The sequence below is a fragment of the Aquarana catesbeiana genome, linkage group LG05 (genome assembly GCF_042186555.1).
Source record: "Aquarana catesbeiana isolate 2022-GZ linkage group LG05, ASM4218655v1, whole genome shotgun sequence".
NCBI lineage: Eukaryota > Metazoa > Chordata > Amphibia > Anura > Ranidae > Aquarana > Aquarana catesbeiana.
In genome coordinates, this window is record NC_133328.1 from 147,873,856 (window position 1) to 147,900,821 (window position 26,966).

The 26,966-nt window shown below is 40.5% G+C and overlaps 1 protein-coding gene across 3 annotated transcripts in view; it reads right to left on the bottom strand.

The window, feature by feature from the left end:
* Window positions 1-26,966, bottom strand: part of NEK10 (NIMA related kinase 10) — a 515,946-nt gene that overhangs the window by 99,304 nt on the left and 389,676 nt on the right. For all 3 annotated transcript variants that reach the window (XR_012244412.1, XR_012244413.1, XM_073630267.1), the window contains exons 30-31: window positions 7,631-7,668; window positions 1,330-1,430 (exon numbers count right to left, since the gene is read on the bottom strand). Coding sequence is in view for 1 of the 3 variants with exons in the window: in XM_073630267.1 (XP_073486368.1) it covers window positions 1,330-1,430; window positions 7,631-7,668 (139 nt within the window). In the remaining 2 variants the exon portion in view is untranslated. The remainder of the gene's footprint in view (window positions 1-1,329; window positions 1,431-7,630; window positions 7,669-26,966) is intronic.

Genomic DNA, 26,966 nt, shown 5'->3' on the forward strand with positions numbered 1-26,966 from the left:
GATCGCAGTGCAAAACGATTCTAGTGCGGACCAAAAAAAGGATCCTCCACCATTTTCGTGTGAATGCAATGTGAATTCAGCCATGCAATCTGTATGGCTAAGTTCACAGCGCACAGACATCGCATGTGATCTGCACAGCAGTGCAGTGCGAATCACATGCAATGTCTAACATCACACCAGTGTGAACCCAGCCTAATGCCCCGTACACACTGTCGGATTTTACGACGGAAAATGTTCGATGTGAGCCTTTTGTCAGAAATTCCGACCGTGTGTAGGCTCCATCGGACATTTTCCATCGGAATTTCAGTCGCACAAATTTTGGGATCTGGTTCTCAAATTTTCCGACAACAAAATCCGTTCTCGTAAATTCCGATCGTGTGTACACAATTCCGACGCACAAAGTTCCACGCATGCTCGGAATCAAGCAGAAGAGCTGCACTGGCTATTGAACTTCCCTTTTCTAGTGCCATCGTACATGTTGCACGTCACCTCTTTCTGGAAGTTCGGAATTTCCAACCAACTTTGTGTGACCATGTGTATGCAAGACAAGTTTGAGCCAAAATCCGTCGGAAAAAAAACATGGATTTTGTTGTCGGAATGTCCGATCGTGTATACGAGGCATTAGAGTACGTAAATCTATGTCAAGTGTATGTAAACCTTAACAAACAATGTGCTCTTTTTTGGTCTGTTGAATATACCATTGAAAATGTTTTGTTATATTTGTTCACTACGCGCGAATAAATACCTCTAGATCATGTCAAAAATGTAGAGCTGTCCTTTATCTCATGCACATTTTCTGTGACATTTCAAGAAGAGTAATTAACCTAGTTTTTATCTCATTCTACAGAATGATTAGCCTTTATGTAGAGATGGAACAGACAGGTATTTTTCTGTACTTGCAGGGCTTTTACAGCAATAAAAGAGAGGTAAATGTGCAAATATGACAGAGCTGTACTGAAACTGCAAGCTGCTACACAGAAAGTTAGCGGGTGGCCCCTCATAAAAGTTTTTCTATGGCGCCCCAAAATTCTGAAATATGCCCCTGCTTTCAAACCACTGCTGACCACATGCAGGTGTCTCAAGGAAGGTGCACATCAAGTCCATTGCCCATTTCAGTGTCCTTAGTACCTTTAATCCGAGGGCACCGCTATATAGAAATATCAACCTAGTGGTTGACTTAATGTTAAGTCACTCAGAGCTGTACGCAATGTGCAGCCAGAGATGAATTATTGCAAGTTTTCCCACTTCAAGTATGTTTTTAACACCAACAGCATGCTCTGTTTGGGGCATTAATTTATATAAGCATTAAACCATGCAAGATAAGTATACCTGTGTTATGTAAATTATTTTGTGCAGCTGGATTAAAATTTGTTGAATAGGATCACTGATCTGTCGCACTTTCCTCTGTGATACTGCAATGCCTGCAGAAGCTTTGGAATAGAAAACAGACAAAGTAGTCAGATTAAACATGGCATACTGAAGACACATTTGAATGAGGTTTTTTTTTCTGAAATGAAAAGTAGGCATTTACACAGTTTAAAAAGAGAAAGATGTTTCAGAGCTGCTGTGTGCAATATTCAAAACCTTTGATGATGATCAGACAGGTTTGGTTCGGGCATTTATGGATTCATTTTTGTTAGTATTTTGTTTATGGTTCATATCTACAGATGCTTCAAACAAATGAAAATAAATATTAAACTTTTTCGTAAAAGAAGTGTTAAAGTAAAAGCGTAAAGGCATAGTTCGCCTGTAATGGCTAGACCTCTTTTAGCAACATCCTTAGCAATGTCCTGAGACATATCCAGTCAGCCTCCATGAGGTATGTAAATGGCATACATCTATAGCAAGGGGGCATTATTCAACTTTAGTCAAAGCTGCACAGTTTGTTTTTATCTATAGACATCCCTTATCTGCATAGGCAGTTTTTTGGTAAAGGTGAACAAACCCTTTAACTGAAATGAAAACTGCTCCTGAAAGTAATACTGAAAACAAGCGATTAGCACTTTAAGAAATTACCAAGTAAAACTTACTTTAAAGTAAATCTAAACCCCAAAAACTTTTTTGAAGGAAGTAGCAGCCCTTACTTTGTCCTGTACACCCAACAGAAAGTGAGAGGAGATCTCTCCGTCATGTGAGAAAAATGGTTGTCACCACTGGAAATTTCCCCCATCATTCAGGGCTAGTAGCAACTAAAATTTTTTTTAGTTTTTTCCACTTTTAGGCCTCATTTACACTGTCAATCCTGCTTTTAAGTTTTCTAGATGCAGGAGAAGTTAACTTGTAAGTATAAACAACATTCTTTCCTCCCAGATCACTTTGTACTGCTTTTAGATGCTCCTGGTTTTAGCCACATTTACTTGCATTTCTAATCTGATCGTGGATGCACAAAATTTTATTTTCTCTAGTCACAGCTAAACTCACTGCACTTAAGTGCAGGTAAATGCTCATTGTTTACAATTTTATTCTTTTAGAAATGTCCTATAAAAGCAAATAACCGCAAGTTTGCCATTGCCAGTGTGAATGAGACCTTAGTCCAAGTGACAGTGGTAATCACAAAAAAAGAAAAAAGGAGTTAATTTCCCTAATAAAGACATAAACAATGAAAAAATGATAGTTTTTTGTTGACTTTAAACCTAAAAGGGTTAAAAGCAGCATCACTGTAATGTATTTCAACTCATCCAGGGCCCAATCACAGTATATAATAGATGCAAGTTCACATTTAGAAAATACGCATTGGCCCCACTTTTGCGCAAAGTACAAACACTACAGAAAACCAGGAATGGAACCCACATGGATACAGGGTAACTACCATCACCAAATGCAATGTTTATTACAACATACATTACAAGATGTTTGAGACTCGGAATGTAAACAGTTAAAGCAGACTATGCACTTAAAGTAATCATCAGGCACATACATGGCTTGCTGTTGAGGGCCTGTTGGCGTGTCTGAGAACCTTTGAATACCCAGCAGCTACATCTTGATGCTTGTGAGAGTATAGTGTCACTTATGCATATTTAAAATGTGAGCGGTTGTTTTTTATCTTTTTTATATTTTATTAAAGCAATACTACTCTATGGGAAGCTATTATTTTTTTACCAGTTATATATTAACCACCATTTCAGCATAAGGATCTACTGTATTTGCTGTGATGAACCTAATCAGCTTTAATCTTGTACCTCTAATGGAGGATACTGATAGAGGCACGCACTTCCTCTGATGTAAAACTATACATTCAGAAGTAATCCAAATATCATATCCTAATGTCATTAAAAGTGTAGTGCCACTGACGCACTTTTTGAATGTGAGTGGTTTACTTTGATCATTTTGCCTTAATATCGATATTACTACTCTATGGAAGTTAATTGTTTCTCTATTTTTGGGCAACATATACCCAAGGTGAGCCAAGATGGATATACAGTATGAGTTTTAAGATTTGAAAAGCTAATACCTGCAATCTATATGATCGGTCCAACCAGATTAGATAATGTATAGGAGTCTTCATTAATATCACATGCTATTATTGTATTTTCTAAAATGCGAGTGGTTTTCTTTTGATCTTTCCTTTATTATTATCAGCGTTACTACTTTATGGGAGTTTTTTTTTCCTTGGATATATGTTCCCATTAGTCATAAGATTGGACGAGTTATTGCTGGCAACATATATAATTGGTCCAACCAGATTGAATAATGTATGGAAGTCTTCAAGAATTTGATTAATACCATATGTTTATCTTGACCTTCCTATAATTTGGAAGGATGGATATGGTGAGTATGATTCTAAGAGATGAAGGCACAAATGGCAGTTGTCATTTTAAGAAGCAATCTTTTGCATTTCAACACCTTTGGACACATATTTCTCATAAAGGACTGCTTTGGTTTATCACATCTATTGTAGCTGATGGATATTTGAAAGCAGTGCTCATTTATTTAGTATTTTGTATGAGTATGTCCACATACTACATACTTCTAGGTCAATTCAGTGTGATGAGGATAACCCTGTATGCCTCTATCTTGTACAGCAGTCAAGGGAGAATCTTTATTGGAGGAAAGGCATAATCAATCTTAATGGAGTCCAAGGAATCACGAGGGCATCTATCGTGAAGGCCAGAGGATCCCTAGTCCTGATTACAAATCTGTTTAGTTTGTTGTTGAACCCGGAGGCCAGGATGTCCACATCTGGCTTCCCCAACTTTTGGCAAAGATTCTGGAAGATCTTAAAGTACACAGACTGCTCCCCTGGGACAATTGTCAACACCAGGAATGTGGACAGCAGTGAGAGCTGAAGTGTGAATTTCCACCCAAGAGACGATCAGTTTGAATTCTACCATGCCAGAGAAATTTTTGTCTGGCTGTATAGACACATAGGGCGAACCGGAGAGTGGGTCAATTTGTTCTACATTATAAGAATTTTGAATTGAAAGGGCCTGGAGTGAAACTGGGCAAAGTGAACTGCTTTATAAGAGACTACCATTAGACCCAGAACCCTCATGCAGAAGTGTACTGGATCTTTTGGATCATTGCCCCAAGCACAATTAAAGGCCAGTGGGGTCTGGGTATAGTCCTTAAGGTATAAAACAAAGGGTACCGATCCAGAAACTGCTAGATAGCCCAGAGCAGTGAGCAGTCAGATCTTGACAAAAGTGTCAAAAGAAAAAAATGGTCTCTGAAGGAGAAGAGGGCCATCATATAAGAACACCAGAAAAAAATTGGAGTCTCACAGAGTGGGTGGGTTAATATGAGCATGCAGTAGGTGTGGCCCTAGCAAGTTTTTTGCCAGTGCCCAGTGGCCTAAGGTATCCTGCATATAACCATGGTCTATGAATACAAGTCCTGGGTCCTGTACTGTACAACTAAGATATAACAATTATTATTGCACATAGTATGTGCTTTAACTTAGTGAATTGAGCTTAACATTGGATTAGGGCTTCAGGTCTTGTAAGATAGGACATTTCTTAAAGTGTAAGTTCACCTTTACAGAAAAATCTATAAAGTGAACTTACACAGGACCCCCTCCTCAACCTCCACTGACCTGCAGTGTGGCGATCTCCCGTTCTGAGCCCTGCTATAGCTGCCTCACCAGTCCAGGGCTTAGAAATCCCCTCAGCATTCACGCATCTTCTTCCCTGATGAGAGGACGGACTACGCGGGTTCTGATTGGTCGGCGGTGCCCATGTGACAGCCCTAACCAATTAGATGCTCCTAAATGTCCCTCCTGACTGGGTACGTTTAGGAGATTAAGTTGCAGGGATTCCTAAGCCACGGACTGGTGAGGCAGCTATAGCAGGGCTCAGAATGGGAGATCGCTGTGCTGCAGGTCAGCGGGACTGGGGGGTTCTGTGTAAGTTCACCTTACAGATTTTTCTGTAAAGGAGAACTTACCATTTAAAGTTGTTACATGTGCATAACAGCATCACATAACACAGTCCCGCAGTTTAAGAGAAAAGTAATCAACTCTGTATGGTTACTTAGGCACTAGAAGACAGGTCGCTTAATCAGCAGTTGGCAAGACAAGTCAAAGCTCAAGATGCCTTTTACCCATAGTACCCTTTTAGTTCAGAGTAGGCTGTTAGACAAATTTAGTTAGCTTCTCTGTTAACAGTGGAGCAGAGGTTTATTAGTAGCAGAAGTAGCAGAACAGCAGCCTGTGAGAAAATGAACAACCTTAAGGCCCCTTTCACACTGGGGCGGTTTGCAGGCGTTATTGCGCTAAAAATAGCGCCTGCAAACCGCCCCTAAACAGCCTCCGCTGTTTGTTCAGTGTGAAAGCCCGAGGGCTTTCACACTGAAGCGGTGCGCTGGCAGGAGAAGAAAAAATCTCCTGTCAGCCGCATCTTTGGAGCGGTGAAGGAGCGGTGTATTCACCGCTCCTAAACCGCTCCTGCCCGTTGAAATCAATGGGACAGCGCGGCTATAGCCGCGCTATACAAGGGGTTTTAACCCTTTTTCCCCCGCCAGCGGGGGGTTAAAACCGCACCGCTAGCGGCCGAATACCGGTAAAACAGCACTAAAAATATCGCTGTTTTACCGCCGACGCCCCCTACCGCCCCAGTGTGAAAGGGGCCTTAAGGTTGTTCATTTCCTCACAGGCTGCTGTTCTGCTACTTCCCCCTGTTTTTAAGAGACTTCTGGAAGTATAGTGAGAGAGCAGAATAGGCAATCTGAGTCATCCTCAGAGAAAACCCAGATAGGACTCTTTCAGACAAGCAGTAATCTTACCTCCCTCTGAAAAGCAATTCGTAGTGGCAAACATTCAGGGGGCACTACCGCCACCTCCTTTTGCCAGTTTTTTTTTTTTTACTCTATTTTTTTATAAATGCTTAATGACAATTTTACATTGTGGGACCACACCGCAACTATAAGCGAAGTGTGTGGTTCGTGATTTTCAGTGCAGCACTACTGATCTCAATGGGCAAATCTGACAGGCGATGCCACCTGTCAAACTCTGTAACATAAGTTAAAGTTGAAATTCCAGTGGGTGGCCAGGAGGTGATAAAACCATGACTTAGCCACCTGTTTTTTCTACCCCTGACTGCCAGCATGAAAGTGTCCATTGAGCTAAATAAGGATGTAATTATAGATATTCTTAAGTGAGCCTGGAATTATTATAGATTAAGTCTATCTGATTCTGTTTAGGGCTAGCCATACACAGTAAGATTTTTGTTCAAACATTCATATGAATTTCTGAAAAATCATTTGTCATGGCATTGGTTGATGCCATCCTTGAGTCAATTAATTTTGTTCAAATGCACTTTAAAATTTTGCCAAGACCTGCTAGTTGAATTTCAGGATGTAATGAATACAGATTTAGTTTATTGCTTATTAAATCAAGGCTAGAATAATGCAAAGCAAAATGTATTTAAATGTAAGGGTATATTGCATATTTAGAAGTATATTCATATATACATAATATGCTCATTATTCCATGGGGTTGTAGTGGACATATATTATATACTGTACATGTATTTATATATTAGAATCTACTTAAAATCCAATTTTACATACACTATACAGAAACATTTGTTGTTTGTATTGTTCTTTCATACATTTCTATACCACACATAAATGTTTTAGCGAATGAATGTTCATGACCACGAAAATTCTAATTCTGGATGAAACTTTTCCTTGCACATGCACATTACATAAATTATGTATTCCCCAATTAAGGATCACATTGACAGCTAAAATTGTGTTCATTCAGAAAAAATGTTCAATCCTTCGCCTTCACGCATCAAAACAACCTTTGATTTGTCCCCACTAACCATTAAGAAAATGAACGAACATTACTAAAAAATTTACATTTTTGAACATCCTAACCGTGTATAGCTAACTAGAGGAAAAATGAAAATTTTCTGCATACAGATGCAAACTGAAAAATACACTAAAAGAATATACCAGGATTTTTCAGACTGTGAAACACCACAGGAGGAAAGTTGTGTGCAGGCCATCCTGTCCCTAAAGAAGTCGCTAGTTTCCTAGTTTGAGACCTGAACACCAGTGAAGGAACTTTCAGAAGAAGATCAAAAGGTAGCAAAGCTAAAGAAAAGAAAGCGAGAGATTGAACTTCATGTTACTTTGGAAGAAACAGAAAGATTTGGACTTCTTTGCTAAAGCTGAACAAATACAGTACCTGGTCTTGATTTAGAGCCTGTATTTGCTGTAGTTTCCCTGTAAAAAAAGGTACAAAATGCATGTTATTTTTTATAATCAGGATATTATACCATCAGAAACCCAAAAAAATCTCTTTATGACAGTGGTGACGTTTATAATAAACATCTTTTTGAATCACATTGGTAAGATTTGTAGGAGGTATGCAAGTTCACACTCTACAGCTCAGAATCTTCTTTTCTGTTGGACTACAGGACAGCTCTCCCTTTCCTCATCTCCAGCAACTTATCCTTGTTGCCATTCTCAGGATTCCCTCACCTAAACTGAATAATACTTTGAAGATATACACAGAAGAGTTGTGCAGATGAATAGAAGGGGAGGTGGTGTTGTCATCATGTACTGTAGTGCTGTTGTTCAGCAGCAAAAAATAGGGCTGACAACACTGCTTGACATTTCAGTGCAGCAGAGGCAGCATTGTTGGCTCACTGCAGGAAGTTAGGAGCTCACTGAATTCCTGGCAGATCAACAGATATTTTGCTGTACTTGCAAATTTACAAGAGAAAAAACATGGTGGATATGCATGTATTGGACAGATGTAATGCATATGTTTTTTTGTTGCCCAAAAAAAGTTGTATTAAACCCAAAACCAAAAACATAATATATAGCAGGTTACCAATCATTAGATGTGGTGGCTGTACTAGTTTGCTTATTTAGACTTTTTTCTATCTGTTTTCACCTGGTGATCTAGATGTGGTGGCTGTACTAGTTTGCTTATTTAGACTTTTTTCTATCTGTTTTCACCTGGTGATCTGGCCATTAACCTCCTGTATTAGAGTGCCCCAACTCTGGATGAAGAAGCACAGGGGCACCTTTAGACAGCAGCATTGTCAGTCTAGCGGGGAGAGTTGTAGATGTATTTAAATATTTGGAGCCAAACTCCAGCTCACACTGGAGTTACACAAGCAGATACAGCAACAGTTTTTTTTTCCTTCGGGATAAAAATAAGTGTCTATATTATGTATTAAAAACATGTCACAACATATCCCTTAAAGTGTCCATGTGATATAAAATTGATATAGGAGTGCTCAATAGTACATTCCACCAATATCATATAACTAACACTGGCTGAGAGTACTGACTGGTGTGCTCTGGGGCGGGGGGACACAATAGCTTAGCAGGAGAGATCGCATAGTTTTGCATAGTTAGTACAGTGGCTCCTCCCGAGCTCTTCTTTTTTTTTTTTGTTCAGCCCGCTGGGTTGAACAAAAAAGAAAAACTGCTAGTGTGTACCAGGCTTTACACTCACCAACTCCAGTTGCTTTATCTAAATGATAAGCAATAGTGCCTTTTGTACTAAAATGTAGCCTCCAACAGGCTCCATCTCTGTTTCTTCATCCACTCTTCCCTTAGTGGGCTTGTCACAAAATCCCAAGAGGAAGGAAAAGGAAAGCCAACAATGTAGTTCTACAAAACTAGCTTTTTATTAACATCCAATAAAATGCCACTCACAAAAATATTACATCAGAAAGCCCATCATATCTCCTAAGGACATGTGTGAGAAACCACTAGTATGCCACTTAGATGATGTCTCACCCGATCCCCTCACTCATTGACAGTGGAACATCACTTCTGATGGGGGGGTCTGTCATTACTTCTGGTTGCCGTGTGCTCTGACCCTTGGTTGGCCTAATTGTACACCCTCCCCCACTCAGCATTCAACTCCATGAGCGCCAAACATAGTATTTAAATGGACAAACTCGCCATCTTGTGGACATTAAAAAGATTGCATAACTAAGATCCGGGTGGATTCGATGTCCGCAGGCGACCCGCGATTGCCTAGTACAGAGGCAGATTGGGGATCTGCCTTTGTAAACAAGGTGGATTCCCATTCTGACAGATGACATGACAGAGATCTACTGTTCCCAGTGATTGGGAACAGTGATCTCTGTCATGTCCCAGGCAGCACATCTCCCCCTACAGTTAGAACACACCTAGGGAACACAGTTAACCCCTTGATCGCCCCCTAGTGTTAAACCCTTCCCTGCCAGTGTCATTTTTACATTGATCAGTGCATTTTTATAGCAAAAGTGTCATTTGGGGTCAGATTTGTCCACCACAATTTCGCAGTCACGCTAAAAATTGCAGATCGCAGTCATTACTAGTAAAAACAATAAAAAAAGAAAAGTCCCTAAATCTATCCCATAGTTTGTAGACGCGGTAACTTTTGTGCAAACCAATCAATATACGCCTATTGTGATTTTTTTTTTTTTTTTACCAAAAATATGTGGAAGACTATATATCGGCCTAAACTGATAAAGAAATTGTTTTTTTACATTTTTTATATTAAATATAGCAAAAATTTAAAAATATTGCTTTTTTTTTTAAACTGTCGCTCTTTTTTTGTTTATGGCGCAAAAAATAAAATCCACAGAGGTGATAAAATACCACTAAAAGAAAGCTCTATTTGTGGGAAAAAAAGGATGTCAATTTTGTTTGAGTACATCATCGCAGGACCGCGCAATTTTCAGTTAAAGCCACACAGTGCTGTATCGCAAAAAATGGCCTTGGTCATTAAGGGGGCAAATATTTCCGCTCCTTACTAGTTAAAATATTGCATATGGTGTAATAGCTTTAATTTAATTTACCTATTAAAAGAAACCCCTCACATCATATATAATTATAAATTGCATAAAACTCAACACTTCCTAAAAGGACATGTACAAAAGATATCTCTACAATTAACTACACCACTAAGCCAAATTACATTAGCACCTTACACATGGTTAATAATAAAGATTAAAAAATGTAAGACATCAATAGTTACTTATAAAACAATTAATATAAATCTCTATGTTTAGACCCCACGGAACCATTGTGTTTAGCTAATAGATCCACTTGGTTTCCCTCTGCAGAGGTCCCGGATGATATTTGACCCTCTCCAGGATGGAAACACCCTATCTACCCCCCAAAACTGGAATCCCAAAGGATCCTTACCATGTGCTTGCCTAAAATGTAGTGATACACTATGATTGTGGAAATCTATACTGATGTTATAAATATGCTCCGCAATCCATTTCTTAAGAGGAAGGACACAAGGGCACTGCATTATGTAGACAGCATGAGTGGTGTCACAAGAAATGAACTCAGAAACCTCAAACCTTTTCTTCCCAACCTCAGAATCAAAATGATTTCTTTTAACCACATTATTTTTAGCTATCTTACATGCCTGGTACTTGCGGCAAGCAATGAAACCCTTCCTTTCTAGAAAAGGGTATGTCTAACTGGGTCATATCTAACTGGGTTAGGATCTTCTTAACAACCAAATCCCCAAAATTCTGGTCCCTCCTATAGATAAACATTGGGATCTTGGAAATAATAGGTCCTAATACTCGACCACTAGTTAAAACATGCCAATGCTTTTTAAAAATGTTATTTTTGTGATTGCCATTTTATTGGATTTTAACCACTTTCCGACCACCTGACATACATTTTCTGCGAAAAGGTGGCTCTATTGCGGAAAATAACATACCTGTACATGATTTTGTCAATAGCCACTGGGGAGCCAATCAGCGGGCCTGGCAGACGCAATCGCTCCCTGCAGAGACAGAACGGCGGTCTGCCAATGTAAACAAGTCAAGCATGGCCACTCTGATCTAGTGTTCCTGCCAATCAGGAACACAGATTACAGTGTCCATACAGTGAGCCTATCCCCCACACAGTTAGAAACACACTGTGGGAACACTGTTAACCCTTTGATCGCCCTGCCAGTGCCATCTATACTGTGTCAGTGCATATTTTTAGCACTGATCACTGTAATAATGTCACTGGTTCCCAAAAAGTGTCAAAAGTGTCAGCTAGGTGTCCGATCTGTCTGCCGCAATGTCACAATCCCACTAAAAATCTCTGATCACCGCTATTACAAGTAAAAAAATAAATAAAAACTAAAAATGCCATAAAAATATCCCCTATTCCCCTATTTTGTAGATGCTATAACCAATCAATATATGCTTCTTCGTATTTTTTTTTACGAAAAATATGTAGCAGAATACATATTGGCCTAATATGATAAAGAAACTTGATTTTTTGATTTTTTTTTAGTTAGATATGTATTATAGCAGAAAGTAAAAAATATTGGGTTTTTTTCAAGATTGTCGTTCTTTTTTTGTTTATAGCACAAAAAATTAAAACCGCAGAAGTGACCAAATACCACCAAAAGAAAGCTCTATTTGTGGGGAAAAAAGGGCAGCAATTTTATTTGGGTACAGCGTCACATGACTGCGCAATTGTTAAAGTAATGCAGTGCCGTATTTTTGTTTAATGCTGAGCCCTGAATTTAAGTTTATGATTTAAGTTACACAGTGCTACCTTGTATCTAGATCAGTGTTTCTCAACTCCAGTCCTCAAGGCGCACCAACAGGTCATGTTTTCAGGATTTCCATTATTTTGCACAGGTGATTTGATCAGTTTCTTTGCCTTAGTAATTACCACAGCCATTTCATCTGAGGGAAATCCTGAAAACATGACCTGTTGGTGCGCCTTGAGGACTGGAGTTGAGAAACACTGATCTAGATGATGAATTAATGTGGATATGTGATTTATATATCTTACGATTTAAGGTTGTAGTAGTGATTTTCTTGCTTGAATCACTAATAAAGGGGGATTTTTTTCACTTGTTTCATTTTTTATTTTATTCACTTGCGCGGTGTGCTTGTTTGTAATTTTTGGTCATAAAAAAATAAAAGCTGTTCATTGTAAGCACCCTCATCAGTAGTAAAAGGTTTGTTTCAATGCTACATTTGCAGGGCAGCTTGTTCTGTTGAGAAACATCATACTTACTGTACTGGCAGAATCGTGAGGTGAAAATAAAGGAAAGAAGGCCTTAAAAAGAAAACTAATGCAGTCACCACATCTAGGAACTGGTAAAATGCATAATAATACATTTTTGCTTTTGGGTTTAATACCACCTTCAGTAGAATTAAGTAAAATCCCCTTTACAGATTTCTAACGTTGTTCTGTCCCAAATTTATTGTTTTTGTTTCTGTTCCTGTTTTGAACTGTAACTGTGTCCTTCCCTCTTCATTTGTACTAGTTAGTTCAATCCAAGCTAGGACTTCCTCGTTTGTTCCATGTTCTCTCAGTCAGTGTTAGTTCTTTACAGAGACAGGTTTGGGCAAGTCATTGTCTTTTTAAACTTTAAAAGATGGAAAAAATGTCCTCTACTACATCTATCTGAAATAAAACTGTGTTGAATTCAACTTCTGTGTCTTCATGAGGAGTTAAGCTTCCTGTGGAAGGTGTCAAGTCAGCAGGTGATTATACTGTCCAGACAGACTGAGCTTATGGAGGTATGTTAAAGCATAAAGTCTAAAATTAAAAATCTGTATTTAAAACGGAACAGTTAGAAGACAGATTTCTAATATGGTATACCCTACCACAAGCACCAGATGGAGGAGGATGCATAGTGAGCACATCATTTTCACCTGTCCACCAATAGCATTTGGTCCAATCGTCACATGCTTTTAGGTGCTAAAGTGCACATACACAGATCAGCCATAACATTATAACCAATGACAGGGAAAGAGAATAACATTGGTTATCCTATTACAATGGCATCTGAAAGTTGGTGGGATATATTAGGCAGTAGGGGAACATATTGTCCCTGAAGTTGATGCGTTGAAAGCAGAAAAAATGGGAAAGTGCAAGGATTTGAATAACTTTGACAAGGGACAAATTGTAATGGCTAGACAACTGGGTCAGAGCATCTTCAAAAGTGCAGCTCTTGTGGGATGTTCCCAGTCTGCAGTGGTCAGCGTCTACCAAAAGTGGTCCACAGAAGGAAAACTGTCAAACCGGTGGGTCGGCCACAGGGTCGTTTGAAGGAATTTGGGGGGCCCCAAACAAAATAGGCATGGAGGCCCCGCGCACATGCAAAGCCTACAGGAATTACAGCATAGCAATACAGTTTAAGTTCACCAACACTTTATATAAATAAAAAAGGTTTACAGTGCAAATATTGCTGTTGCATATAATGTGCATAAAATTTGAACATGTTCAACAATTGAACATTTGCAAAAAAACACCACTGTACCATTGATTCCAAAAAGAAGCAATAAGATGGAAGTGGGATGGTAAAGAAAGAAGAAAATGGAAAGAAAGCTATGGTAATTGTTTTTATTATGGTCAGCAAGCTACCATATTTTTTATTACTAAATGGGTCTTCATGACTGCCTCCCCCCCCTTACTTTCCCCCTCCCCATGTTCTTTTTAACCCCCCACCCTACCGTGTACCGCGCGGCAGGAGATTCAGTTTTCTGTTCCCGGCCGGCCGGACTGAAAGGAAGTGAGCACTCAATGTGTGCACTTCCTGTCAGTCCGGCCGGGAACAGGAAACTGACTCTCCTGTACTGCGCGGACTGCAGGAGGAAGGAAGAGGAGCTCGACCACGCTACAGGCTGCAGCTTATAGGAAGCGGCGGCCGGCGGCGCGAGGCCCCAAGCAATTGCTTGTTTTGCCTGTCCTGTCGGACGGGCCTGGTTGGCCAAAACTCATTGATGCATATGGGGAGAAAAGGCTGGCCCATGTAGACTTGTCATTCAAATTCTCCAGATCTTAATGCAATTAAGCATCTGTGGGATCTGCTGGGAAAAAAAGCCAGATCCATGGAGGCCCCACCTTGCAACCTACAGAACTTAAAGGATCTGCTACTGACAGCTTGGTGCCAGATACCACAGCATACTGCACCTTCAGAGGTCTAATGAAGTTCATGCCTTGATGGGTTATGATGGGTGGTCATATTGTTATGGCTGTTCGGTGAAAATGTCCATGCCCTTGACTCTGCTAAATTTACCATATACACATCCTGTCTGTGATAAGTGCAAATATAATTCTTCTATCAATGAGACACTGTTGTCCTGAAAATGTGGGCAAGCCTTCTGTTGACATTACGGATGTCAAAACATATTTATGTATGAGTAAAATATAAAGTATTAGACATAAACATACATACATTTGTTTTTATGCTATTGGGGGCATATGGTTCATGCCCTTATCTTTTTACAGTATATATGACATTTGTAAAAATAAAAAGATTTTCTGTTTTTTGAAAAACAAATTTACATATAGTTATGGTCTCTTGTTTTGTATCTGTTGATCAGAAGGCCCAATTTTGTTCCTTTTTATGTTCCTAACAGATTTCTAAAGCTCTTCTATTACTGCTATCTACTGTAAAGTTATCCTGTGCCTCAAAAAAGCACACTTGGGGAATTCAATAATTCCTTTTTGGCAATTGTTTGGCATTATGGCCCCTAAAAATGGCTTGTGTCAAATTCAAAAGTCCCTGCCACCCATTTCGGTAACTTTACCAACATGTGCGGCAGATTTAGGTAGTTCTTAATAGTTACTTTTACAAACCACCAAGTTCAAAAGTAATTACCTCCAGTTCATAGATAATGAAATTGGAGATAATAATACCTACAATATACAATTTTCTTATTCAATTTCCTTTAGATTTACCTTCAACTATGTAGTGCAAGGGCCTGCCTGATTGCATAGCAATTGAAAGTGTTTAGGTTTGACCTCCTATTATATGGTTTTGGTAAATCTAAAGGAAAGTTGTACAAGAAAATTGTATAATGTATGGCCAGCCTTAGGCAGTGTACAGAGACAGACAGATTGCCTGTCCAGGTACACAGTGTAGCAGAGCAGCATATTTGCTGATGCTACCCCCCTCTACCCCTTGGGCAGCTTCTCAGAGCTGCTTATCTTTCTTCCTGTGCTTTAAAGCTCAAATTATAGAAAGCTATTAAAATCAGTGAGGTTTGTCCAAGAGAAGGACTGTCCTAGAAAATCTCTGCTTCCCCACAATGACCACATTGAAAATGTCATTTATCGTGTGTCTCTTTTTTAGTGCAGGTTTGAATCTGCCTGGTCAAAACATACTGCCTGAGAAAAGCTCTTCCCTCATTCACTTTAATAACTAAAGACCATTTGTTTTATACGTTACACAAAAAGTGTAGAACTGATTTTCTGGCAGGGCTTAATAAAGGGGCGAAGGGAGAGAAAACTCTCATGCTAGGAGAAACTTCTATAATTATATACATTCCATTCTGCAACCTGCAGATGCAGCTGGATGCATGTTATAACATTTAAAATTGATTCAACCCATCTCTGGCCTCTGCTCTGGGACTAGGAGCCAAAATTGACAGCCTTGTTCCAGAATACAAGGAATAAGGGGACTCCCAAAGCTGTAGGTCATATACTGAACGTATATAAAAATCTGATCTGTCTCTATCGGCCTTATTAGACAAAATAACCATATAAACCAGGCATGTCCAAAGTCCGGCCCGCGGGCCGGTTTTGAATGGCCGCCTGGTTATCTAAACCAGCCTTTCTCAGCCAGTGTGTCCCGGGATCAGGGCTGTCAGATGAGCCCAATCCCCTGCCGAACTGTACATTGGCACTGTGAGAAGCTCAAAAGTGAAAGTAAAGTGCAGGGGAGTGTGCTGTGCTCTCTGTTTCCCCCTACAGTGCAGTACCCGGCTGAATGAGGAAGCTGGAAAGGTACAGTACTGTGATTGAAGCTAGATTCGTTTTAAAAGGGCTTTATTCGTGTGTGTGTGTGTGCATGTGTCTGTATGTGTGTGTGTGTGTGTGTGTGTGTCTGTATGTGTGTGCATGTGTCTGTATGTATGTCTGTATGTATGTGTGTGCATGTGTCTGTATGTGTGTGTGTGCATGTGTCTGTATGTGTGTGCGTGTGCATGTGTCTGTATGTATGTCTGTATGTATGTGTGTGCATGTGTCTGTATGTGTGTGCATGTGTCTGCATGTGTGTGTGTGCATGTGTCTGTATGTGTGTGCATGTGTCTGTATGTATGTCTGTATGTATGTGTGTGCATGTGTCTGTATGTGTGTGTGCGCATGTGTGTGCATGTGTCTGTATGTATGTCTGTATGTATGTGTGCATGTGTCTGCATGTGTGTGTGCATGTGTCTGTATGTGTGTGTGTGTGTGCGTGTGTGTGTGCATGTGTCTGTATGTGTATCTGTGTGTGCGCATGTGTCTGTATATGTGTGTGTGCGTGTGCACATGTGTCTGTATGTGTGTGTGTGTGTGCATGTGTCTGCGTGTGTGTGCATGTGTCTGGATGTGTGTGTGTGTGTGCGCATGTGTCTGTATGTGTGTGTGCGCATGTGTCTGTATGTGTGTGAATGTGTCTGTATGTATGTCTATATGTGTGTGTGTGTGTGCGTGTGCATGTGTGTGTGCATGTGTCTGTATGAGTGTGCATGTGTCTGTATGTATGTCTGTGTGTGTGTGTGTGTGTGTGTATGTGTCTGTGTGTGTGTGTGCATGTGTCTGTATGTGTGTGCATGTGTCTGTATGCATGTCTGTATGTATGTGTGTGCATGTGTCTGTATGTGTGTGTGTGCATGTGTCTGTATGTCTGTGTGTGTGTGTGTGTGTGTGTGTATGTGTCTGTATGTGTGTGTGTGCATGTGTCTGTATGAGTGTGCATATGTCTGTATGTGTGTGCATGTGTCTGTATGTGTGTATGTGTCTGTATGTGTGTGCATGTGTCTGTATGTATGTCTGTATGTATGTGTATGCATGTGTCTGTATGTGTGTGCATGTGTCTGTATGTATGTGTATGCATGTGTCTGTATGTGTGTGCATTTGTCTGTATGTGTGTGTGCATGTGTGTATGTGTCTGCATGTGTGTGCATGTGTCTGCGTGTATGTATGCGTGCCAGGACTGCTGCTCCTCTGAAAAGCAATCCATGCACAGATCGCTTTTCAGAGGCATTTGACAGGCGGTAAAGAGGCATTATGTTGCCTCCTCACCACCTGTTTTAAGCCCGTAAATGCAGCATCACTATACCGCAACCGTGCAATGCACACAGTTGCGGGATAGTTGCAGTGCAGCCCCATTCAGCCTGGGTATACCTCCAGCTGCAGCCACAGAATGTGTACACCCCCAGCTGCTCCCTCTGCAGCTAAAGGGGGAGAAGTTGGGGGTGGTAAAAACAGCTTAACCATGTGGTTTTACTGCCCCTCCAACCTGACATGTGAACAAGCCCTTGGTTCACATCTGTGTGGCTGCGTCCTGCGTGTAGGGTAGCCCATTCATTTCAATGGCTTCCCTACCCACAAAAATGCAGGGAAAGAAGTCCCTGACCTTTTTTTTTTTAAATTGCACTGCACCAAAAGCACCCCATGTTTTCCAATGTGTGGGGTACCATTAAGAATTAACGGTACCCCTAAAGAGCAGAGTATTCGTCTGTGTGTCAGGAACGAGCGCAACAAAGGCAAGAGAATTCTTGTTGGGCAGTGTATTAGTGCTCGAACGAACACACTTAGACCGAATTTTAATGGTTCAAAGAATGTCAGGCAAAATGGTCGGCCCTCACACATGTTCACTTCATCAAATCTGGCCCTCTTTGAAAAAAGTTTGGACACCCCTGATATAAACTAACTTCTTTTTTTTGTTTACAAAAGTTTTATTTGGAAGCTTAGATGAACAGACATTAGGTATAATATGACATTAAAATTTAACATTGAAGCAATAGGTTGTATACAAAGAAAGAGGTTATTTAACATCGTGTAACAGATGTGATCATAGACAATAAACAAAGGTTTGTATATGAATAAAGTAGGGCATAACATAGTATCATCATAAGGTAGTAAGAGAAGATGGTAATAGTATATTAATGACAGTTAGGTTGGGTTCCAATAGGCCCATTTCTTTTTGTGAATGTGGATAGTATCATTAAGGGTGTGATAAATCCACTCAGATAGTCTAAGGAGTTCCATTCTATTTATTACTTGTTGCCATGATAGATTAGTGGATTTCCAATTATAGGCGGTCATCCAGTGTATAGAACTGCATAAGGAATGGAACAGTCTCAAACAGGGGGCAGGTATGCCTGGTATATTAGCATATAACAAGCATATCTGAGGGGAGAGGGTAATTTTTTGTCTAGAGGATTGTTCTATTAAATCATTTGCTTTGTGCCATATATGGCTAATATGGTTGCAGCTCCAAAATATGTGTAAGAGGGTACCGGAGTCCGAGCATCCCCTAAAACAATTGGGAGAGATGGATGGGTAGAAAGTGTGAAGTTTTGAAGGGGTAAGGTACCATCTAGAAAAAATCTTAATTGGAGTCTCTCTAAAGGTGATAGCTCTATTGCATTTGCGTAGATTTTCTGACATGGAGTGCCAATCTTCAACACTGATCGAGACATCCATGTCCTCTTCCCATTAAAGCATTTGGGTAGATTTATCTGGAACTCCAACACTATTAATATAACAATACAACCTGGAGATAAGGCCTCTGTCTCTAGAGGATAAAATACATATATGTTCAAAGGTTGTGTATGAAGGGTGAGTGTTTAGTGCAAAATATTTAGCGTAGAAAGATTTGATTTGCTGGTATCGTTGGAGTTCATATGCAGGTAAATTGTGTGTGGCTTGTAGTGCGGGGAATGAGATAAATTCCCATTTTTGCTGAAGAGATTTCAGTGTAATTAAATTTTTGTCAATCCAAGTGGAGAAAGATTGTCTGTTATTATAGGTACATATGAATCTGGGATCTCCTAAAAAGGAGGCCAAAGGTGGTGTGTCTGAGGAGAGTTTGTAAATATCTTTATATTTAATCCATAACTGATAAAATTGAGCTATTATAATGTTTTGTTTCATAAGTCTGCTATATGAGGTAGAGTTGGACCATAGGATTCCCTGTAGATGGAGTGGGAGGATTGAGATGGATTCAAACGACTTCCATGGGGTGTTTATTGAGGGAGTGAACCATTGGGTAAGTTGCGTAAGTCTTGTGGCTAGGTAATAAAGCCATAAATTTGGAAGGCCTAAGCCGCCCATAGAATGTGGTCTATGCATTAGAGCATAACTGCATCTCGGTTTTTTATCTGCCCATATGAATTTGTTGATTTCTCTTTGAAGGGAAGTCAATTTAGATTTGGGAACATTGATAGGTAGGGCACGGAAATAGTAAAGAAGTTTAGGAAGAACCGTCATTTTGATAGCGCATATTCTACCAAGGAAGGAAATATGAAAGGAAGACCATGATTTTAGGAGGGATGTGATATGCAAGAATAATGGGATATAATTAGATTTATATAGAAGGTTGTGGGATGAGGAGATTGTGACACCTAGGTATCTGAATGAGTTGGAACACCAATCAAATGGGAAATTTTTTGATAGTAGGGATTGGAGATTTTGGGTGTAATTAATTGGTAAAGCAGAACATTTATTGGTGTTGATTTTGAGGCCCTGAAATATTTTGGAAAGATTTAAGTTCTTTTAGGAGGGATGGAATAGAAGTTAGGGGGTCTGTGAGGAATAGAAGAGCATCATCTGCGTATAAGCTGAGTTTGAATTCTCTATCACCCTTAGTGTAACCTTTAATATCAACACTACTCCTAATCTTGTGGGCTAAGGGTTCAATTGCCAGAGCAAACAATAGTGGTGATAGGGGGCAGCCCTGTCTGGTGCCTCTACTGAGGGGGAAAAAGTCAGAGTTGTGTCCAGGGAGTCTAATTCTGGTTTGAGGGTTGTGGTAAAGTGCATTGAAACCTTGTAAGAATTTTTCTGAAATTCCGTATTTGGGTAATAGATAATTTAGATATGACCAGCTAACGCTGTCAAACGCCTTATGAATATCCAAACTGAGAAGGCATAATTGGTGGGAGGTTAGGTTGGCATCTTGGATAATATTGGTGACTAGTCTGGTATTATCAACTATCTGTCGACCGGGGATAAAACCGGTTTGGTCTATATGTATTAAATTAGTAATGACTGCTGCTAGTCTGTCTGAGAGCAACCTACCAAAAATTTTAAGGTCGTTGTTGAGGACTGATATAAGTCGGTAGTTTTGGGGTAGAGAAAGATCTTTAAATGGTTTGGGAATAAGGGAGAGGTTTGCTAGAAGCATTTCATCTGGGAAATGGTTACCATTAAGAATATGGTTGAAGAGTTTGGATAGATATGGGGTTAGGAGAGAGGAATATTTTTTATAGTATGAAGATGAGAATCCATCTGGGCCGGGGGCGGTAGATGTTTTGAGAGATTTAATAATTTTGCTTATTTCTGCTTCTGTGCAAGGAGCGTTAAGGGATTCTATTTGAAGAGCATTAAGAGTAGGTAGTTGAATGTCCTCTAACCATAATTTAGAGGGTTGGTCAAGGGGGAGTTGTGGACTACAAAGTAGGTCTTTATAAAAAGAGGAGAAAATTTCCAACACACCTTGCGGATGGGTGATCATATTTCCAGTTTGATCTGTAAGCTTATATGTGTGAGGGGGTTTATGATCATGGTTAAGTTTTTTGGCGAACATGGCAGAGGGGGAGTTACTGTGTAGTAAAAATTTAGCTTTTGAGAATCTCAGGGATTTTTCTGTGTTTGCTGATAATATATGATCTAGAGCTATGCGTTTATCTTGAATTTGTTTTGTGATTTCTTGGGTGGTGTTTTATTGTAACTTGTTGTAGAGAAGGTTTAATTCTCTGATAAGGTTTTTAATGTTTGTGAGTTTTTCTCTATTTTTTTGGGCTGCTATGCTGATTAGGTGGCCACGTAGAACTGCTTTGTGAGCTGTCCAGAGGGTTGTGGGGGAGATATCATCAATAGCGTTTTCAATGAAATAGTTTTCAATGTGTGATGAAATAGTTTGTGATATTGAAGGGTCAGTTAGAATTGAACAATTTAGTCGCCAATTGTAGGGGGAAGGGGAGAGTCCTATGTGTGATGTTTCAAAGTAGGTAATATCATGGTCAGACCAGGGGCAAGGATGGATAAGGGCGTTGGAAGAATTAGCCAACAATATGGGGGTACAAAAGATATAGTCCAGTCTAGCATAGACATCATGGGGGTAAGAATAGTGTGTATAGGCCCTAATCCCTACATTGTGGGATCTCCATGAGTCTATAAGTTGAAAATTATTTAAATAATGGTTTATAGATTTAGAGAATGCTTTAGAGGAGGGGGAAGTTTTACTTCTGTCTAGGGTTGGGTGTGCAGTTAGGTTAACCACTTGCTTACAGGGCACTTAAACCCCCCTCCTATCCAGACCAATTTTCAGCTTTCAGCGCTGACGCATTTTGAATGACAATTGCGCGGTCATACAACACTGTACCCAAATGAAATTTGTATCATTTTTTCACCACAAATAGAGCTTTCTTTTGGTGGTATTTGATCACCTCTGCGGTTTTTACTTTTTATTAAAAAAATGTAAAAATCAGAATTTTTTTTTAAAAAAATGTTTATTTTTTTATATTTTGTTATAAAAAATTTTAAACGGGTAATTTTTCTCCTTCATTGATGTACGCTGATGAGGCGGCAGTGATGGGCACTGATAGGCGGCAGTGATGGGCACTGATGGGTGGCAGTGATGGGCACTGATGGGTGGCAGTGATGGGCAGCACTGGCAGGTGGCACTGATTGGCACTACAGGTGGGCATTGATAGGTGGCACTTGTGGGCACTGTTAGGTGGCACTGTGGGCACTGTTAGGTGGCACTGTGGGCACTATTAGGTGGCACTTTTAGTGGGCACTGATGAGGCAGATGTGCCTCTTCCACTTGGGGACCGATGTCCCTCACATCCGATCCGGTGATCGGCTTTTTTTTCTACTCGCGCTGTCAGCGTGAGTAAAAAAAAAAAACGATTACCGATCTTTGGTTTACATCATATGATCAGCTGTCATTGGCTGACAGCTGATCACATGGTAAGGGGCCGGGACCGGCCCCTTACACAGATCGGTGATCAGCCGAGTCTCAGTGATTCGGTGATCACAACGCGCCCCTACAGGCCGCGCGCAGGGAGCGTGCACAGGGGAGGCCGTCATATGACGGCCTCCCGGGAATGTAGGTCCGCGCTGTGGCCGTCATTCGGCTATAGCGCGGATGTCTAGAGGTTAAAGTCCCCACCTAGAATTATCTGAGGTGAGCTGTATTGGTCAAGCTTATCAAAGAAGTTTGTGAAAAAGGTAGATTGAGATTCGTTTGGAGCATAGACTGAAGCTAATGTTATTGCTTTATTGTTAATAAGACCCTTGATGATGATATACCGACTATCAACATCTTTATATATGTTTTGTATGTCTAGAATAATGGTGTTGCGTATAAATATGGCTACACCACAAGTTTTATTATGGAAGGTGGTGTAATAAAATTGATTGTATGTCTTGTCAAAATAATTGGGATGGTTAGTGGAAGAAAAGTGGGTTTCCTGCATAAGGATAACATCTACTCCCAATCTTTTATAGTGTTGGAAGGCTTTTTTACGTTTGTGGGGTGAGTTAAAGCCCTGAACGTTATGTGATATAACTCTAAGGACCATTATATGTGAGTAAGGTAATAAGCTTATGAATAGAATCCAACTTGAATATGAGGTGGGCTATAGATAAAAATATTTTTTGTGTGTGTTTGGTAAGTATGATGTTAATGTTTCTGGAAGGGAGGGAAGACAAGTAATGTAAGTATACAAGGAACACTATGTATCGTATAACATACCATAAGAGTAAAATGCCATAATAAAAGCAATTATACCAACAATCAGACCTCTGTGGTCGTAAGATGTCATGAAAACTTCCATTTTTTAAAAGAATTATGTCTTTTGCCTTAAAGGCAAAAAAAATTTGAAAAAACTGAATGTAGAATAATAACAAAGGGACAAGAAACATCCTGTCACTAATAAATGAATTAACTTCAAGAGGACAATACAGTCCTAGTCCTGCGAGTGCCATCAGGCGCGACAACACAAAATCGGGGGTGTCGCAACTAATAACACGAGCAGGATGGGGGACAATCCAGCGGCGGCGGATGTCACAGGCCTTAATTCTGAGATAATTTAAAGTTTCAAATACAAAACCATATAAAGTGACCGGGGGGGGAGATGAAAATTGCGAAGAGTGGGGGGGGGGGGGGAGAGGGGGGGGGAGGGGGGGTGGAGAGGAGAGGGGTGGGGTATCAGATGGGAGGTAATGTTGTCACCTCCCGTCTCAATGATATGAATAAGAGACATCTATTAACTTATAACTCTAAACGAGGAAGGAGGTATAAAGTGGAAGTCTGTTTAGACAAAAGAAGAGAAAAAAAAAACAAAAAAACAAAAAAAAAACCCCAAATTTTTAAGGGGGATATATGTTGCAGGGGGCTTTTCAACTTCATCAGGAAAAAATTCTTGAGGAAAGAGGAGGGATCCTGGGTTTCCATTACTGGAAGAAGAACTGTTCAGGAAGCTAATTGGTCAGAGACAAACTTGATGTCATTCCATTGGATCCTGTTGCGTGAGTCGAAAAATCCATCCTCAAAAAGAAAAAAGAAAAGAAAAAATAAGTAATTTCCCACTGTTTTCTTTACGAGGGGAAAGAAACTCCTATACAACAAAGGGTTGGAATTGTGTTGTATATGGTCATGAGGGGTCCTCCTGGAATGGTTGACGCCATCTTCTTTGGTTGTTTGCGTTTCGTCTGGAGGAAGGAGTGGACCAGATTGGGGAAGGTCTAGGGGTTGAAGGGAATCTGTTAGGTGGCTCCGGTTCGAGAAGGCCCAGCTTCACAAGCAGTTCTTTGCCTTCAATTATATTGTAGACTGTGTATGTGGATCCGTTGTAGGGGATAGTGAGTTTGAATGGAAAGCCCCATCTATATTTTATTCTTGCTGCTTGTAAGATGTTAGTGACATCCTTCATCCTGCGTCTTCTATCCAGTGTAGCAGGGGAAATATCTGGGTATATCTGCAGCTTTTTACCATCCAGGGAGATGTCAGGGGAGTTTCTTGCAGCACGCATGATGTCCTCTTTAACCAGGAAGTGCTTCATGCACATGATAACATCCCTGGGTGGTTTGTCAGGGGTGGGTTTGGGGCGTAGTGCCCTGTGGATTCTATCGCAGACAAATGCATATAAAGGTTTATCTGGTAGAAGGTTATGAAATATTTTAGAAACAGTAGGCATAAGGTCTGTGACCGATTCTGGGACGCCGCGTAATCTGATGTTATGGCGTCTATTTCGGTTATCAAGATCTTCAACCTGGGCTTGCATAAATGCAAAGCTGTCTGCTAATGATTCATAATCTTTCCTTAAGTCATTATGGGCAAGCGACAGTTTATCATGTTTTGTTTCTAGAATGTCAGTGCGAGTGCCAATGCTAGCAATCTCTAGTGACAGGGCTGTAGTGGATTTATGAGCTTCACTTTCAATCTTGTCCACTAATTTCTCAAAAATGGTGGTCAGACTAGCATCTAAGTCAGCTTTGGAGAGGGGAGATATGTACTCACTGATCCCAGCGTTAGATGAGAGACTGGATGGGATGGATGCAGATTTCCTTGAGGCCGCCTGTGAGCTGGCGCCGGCGCCATCTTGAGACATCCTCCTGTGCTTTCTGTCTGCAGCGTCCAGCAGAAAGTTAGTTAAGTGGTGTTTGGAGCATTTAAAATGTCCCGATTCTCTTCCAGGCATGGACCGCTGTGTCCACTAGCAGATGGAGTCACTTTCGCCTGGGTATAAGCAAAATAGCCCTGGTGTTTTAGGCCTGTGATAACCGGGACCGACCGAGCTGTGATCACCCACGTCTGTTCCGCATCGCGCCGCGCATGCGCCCCGATATAAACTAACTTCTATTCAGTACTACAGAGCATATCTTTAACTAAATGGCTATGAGTCTTTAGTTTGGAAAATGTTATATTTGTAATTATGATCAAAAATAATAAAGTAATAAAATATATATGAATAGTAAAAAAATAGTTGACGTTACAAATTATTCTAATAAAAAGCTCTAATGAAGTTTATACTCTAATGTATAAAGTGCAGTTATCTATAGCAACAATTTAGTGAGTGTACAGCTTGTATAAAAGTGTAAATTTGCTATCCTCTCAAAATAACTCAACACACAGCCATTAATGTCTAAACTGATGGCAACAAAAGTGAAAATGTCCAAATTGGGCCCAAAGTGTCAATGTTTTGTGTGGCCACCATTATTTTCCAGCACTGTCTTAACCCTCTTGGGTATGGAGTTCACCAGAGCTTCACAGGTTGCCACTGGAGTCTTCTTCCACTCCTCCATGATGACATCACGGAGCTGGTGGATGTTAGAGACCTTGCGCTCCTCCACCTTCCGTTTAAGGATGCCCCACAGATGCTCAATAGGGTTGAGGTCTGGAGATATGCTTGGCCAGTCCATCACCTTTACCCTCAGTTTCTTAAGCAAGGCAGTGGTCGTCTTGGAGGTTTGTATGGGGTCGTTATCATGTTGGAATACTGCCCTGCAGCCTAGTCTCTGAAGGGAGGGGATCATGCTCTGCTTCAGTATGTTACAGTACATGTTGACATTCATGGTTCCCTCAATGAACTGTAGCTCCCCAGTGCCGGCAGCACTCATGCAGCCCCAGACCATGACACTCCCACCACAGTGCTTGACTGTAGGCAAGACACACTTGTCTTTGTAAAACTCACCTGGTTGCCGCCACATACTCTTGACACCACTTGAACCAAATAAGTTTATCTTGATCTCATCAGACCACAGGACATGGTTCCAGTAATCCATGTCCTTAATCTGCTTGTCTTTAGCAAACTGTTTGTGGGCTTTCTTGTGCATTATCTTTAGAAGAGCATTCCTTCTGGGACGACACCCATGCAGACCAATTTGATGCAGTGTGGGGTGTATGGTCTGAGCATTGACAGGCTGACCCCCCCACCCCTTCAACCTTTGCAGCAATGCTGGCAGCACTCAAATATCTATTTCCCAAAGACAACCTCTGGATATGAAGCTGAACATGTACACTCAACTTCTTGTGTCAACCATGGCGAGGCCTGTTCTGAGTGGAACCTGTCCTGTTAAACCGCTGTATGGTCTTGGCCACCGTGCTGCAGCTCAGTTTCAGGGTCTTGGCAATCTTCCTATAGCCTAGGCCATCTTTATGTAAAGCAACACTTCTTTTTTTCAGATCCTCTGAGAGTTCTTTGCCATGAGGTGCCATGTTGAACTTCCAGTGACCAGTATAAGAGAGTGAGAGCAATAACACCAAATTTAACACACCTGCTCCCCATTCACACCTGAGAACGTGTAACACTAACAAGTCACATGACACCGGGGAGGGGAAATGGCTAATTGGGCCCAATTTGGACATTTTCACTTAGGGGTGTACTCACTTTTGTTGCCAGCGGTTTAGACATTAATGGTTGTGTGTTGAGTTATTTTGAGGGGACAGCACATTTACACTGTTATACAAGCTGTACACTCACTACTTTACATTATAGCAAAGTGTCATTTCTTCAGTGTTGTCATATGAAAAGATATAGTAAAATATTTACAAAAATGTTAGGGGTGTACTCACTTTTGTG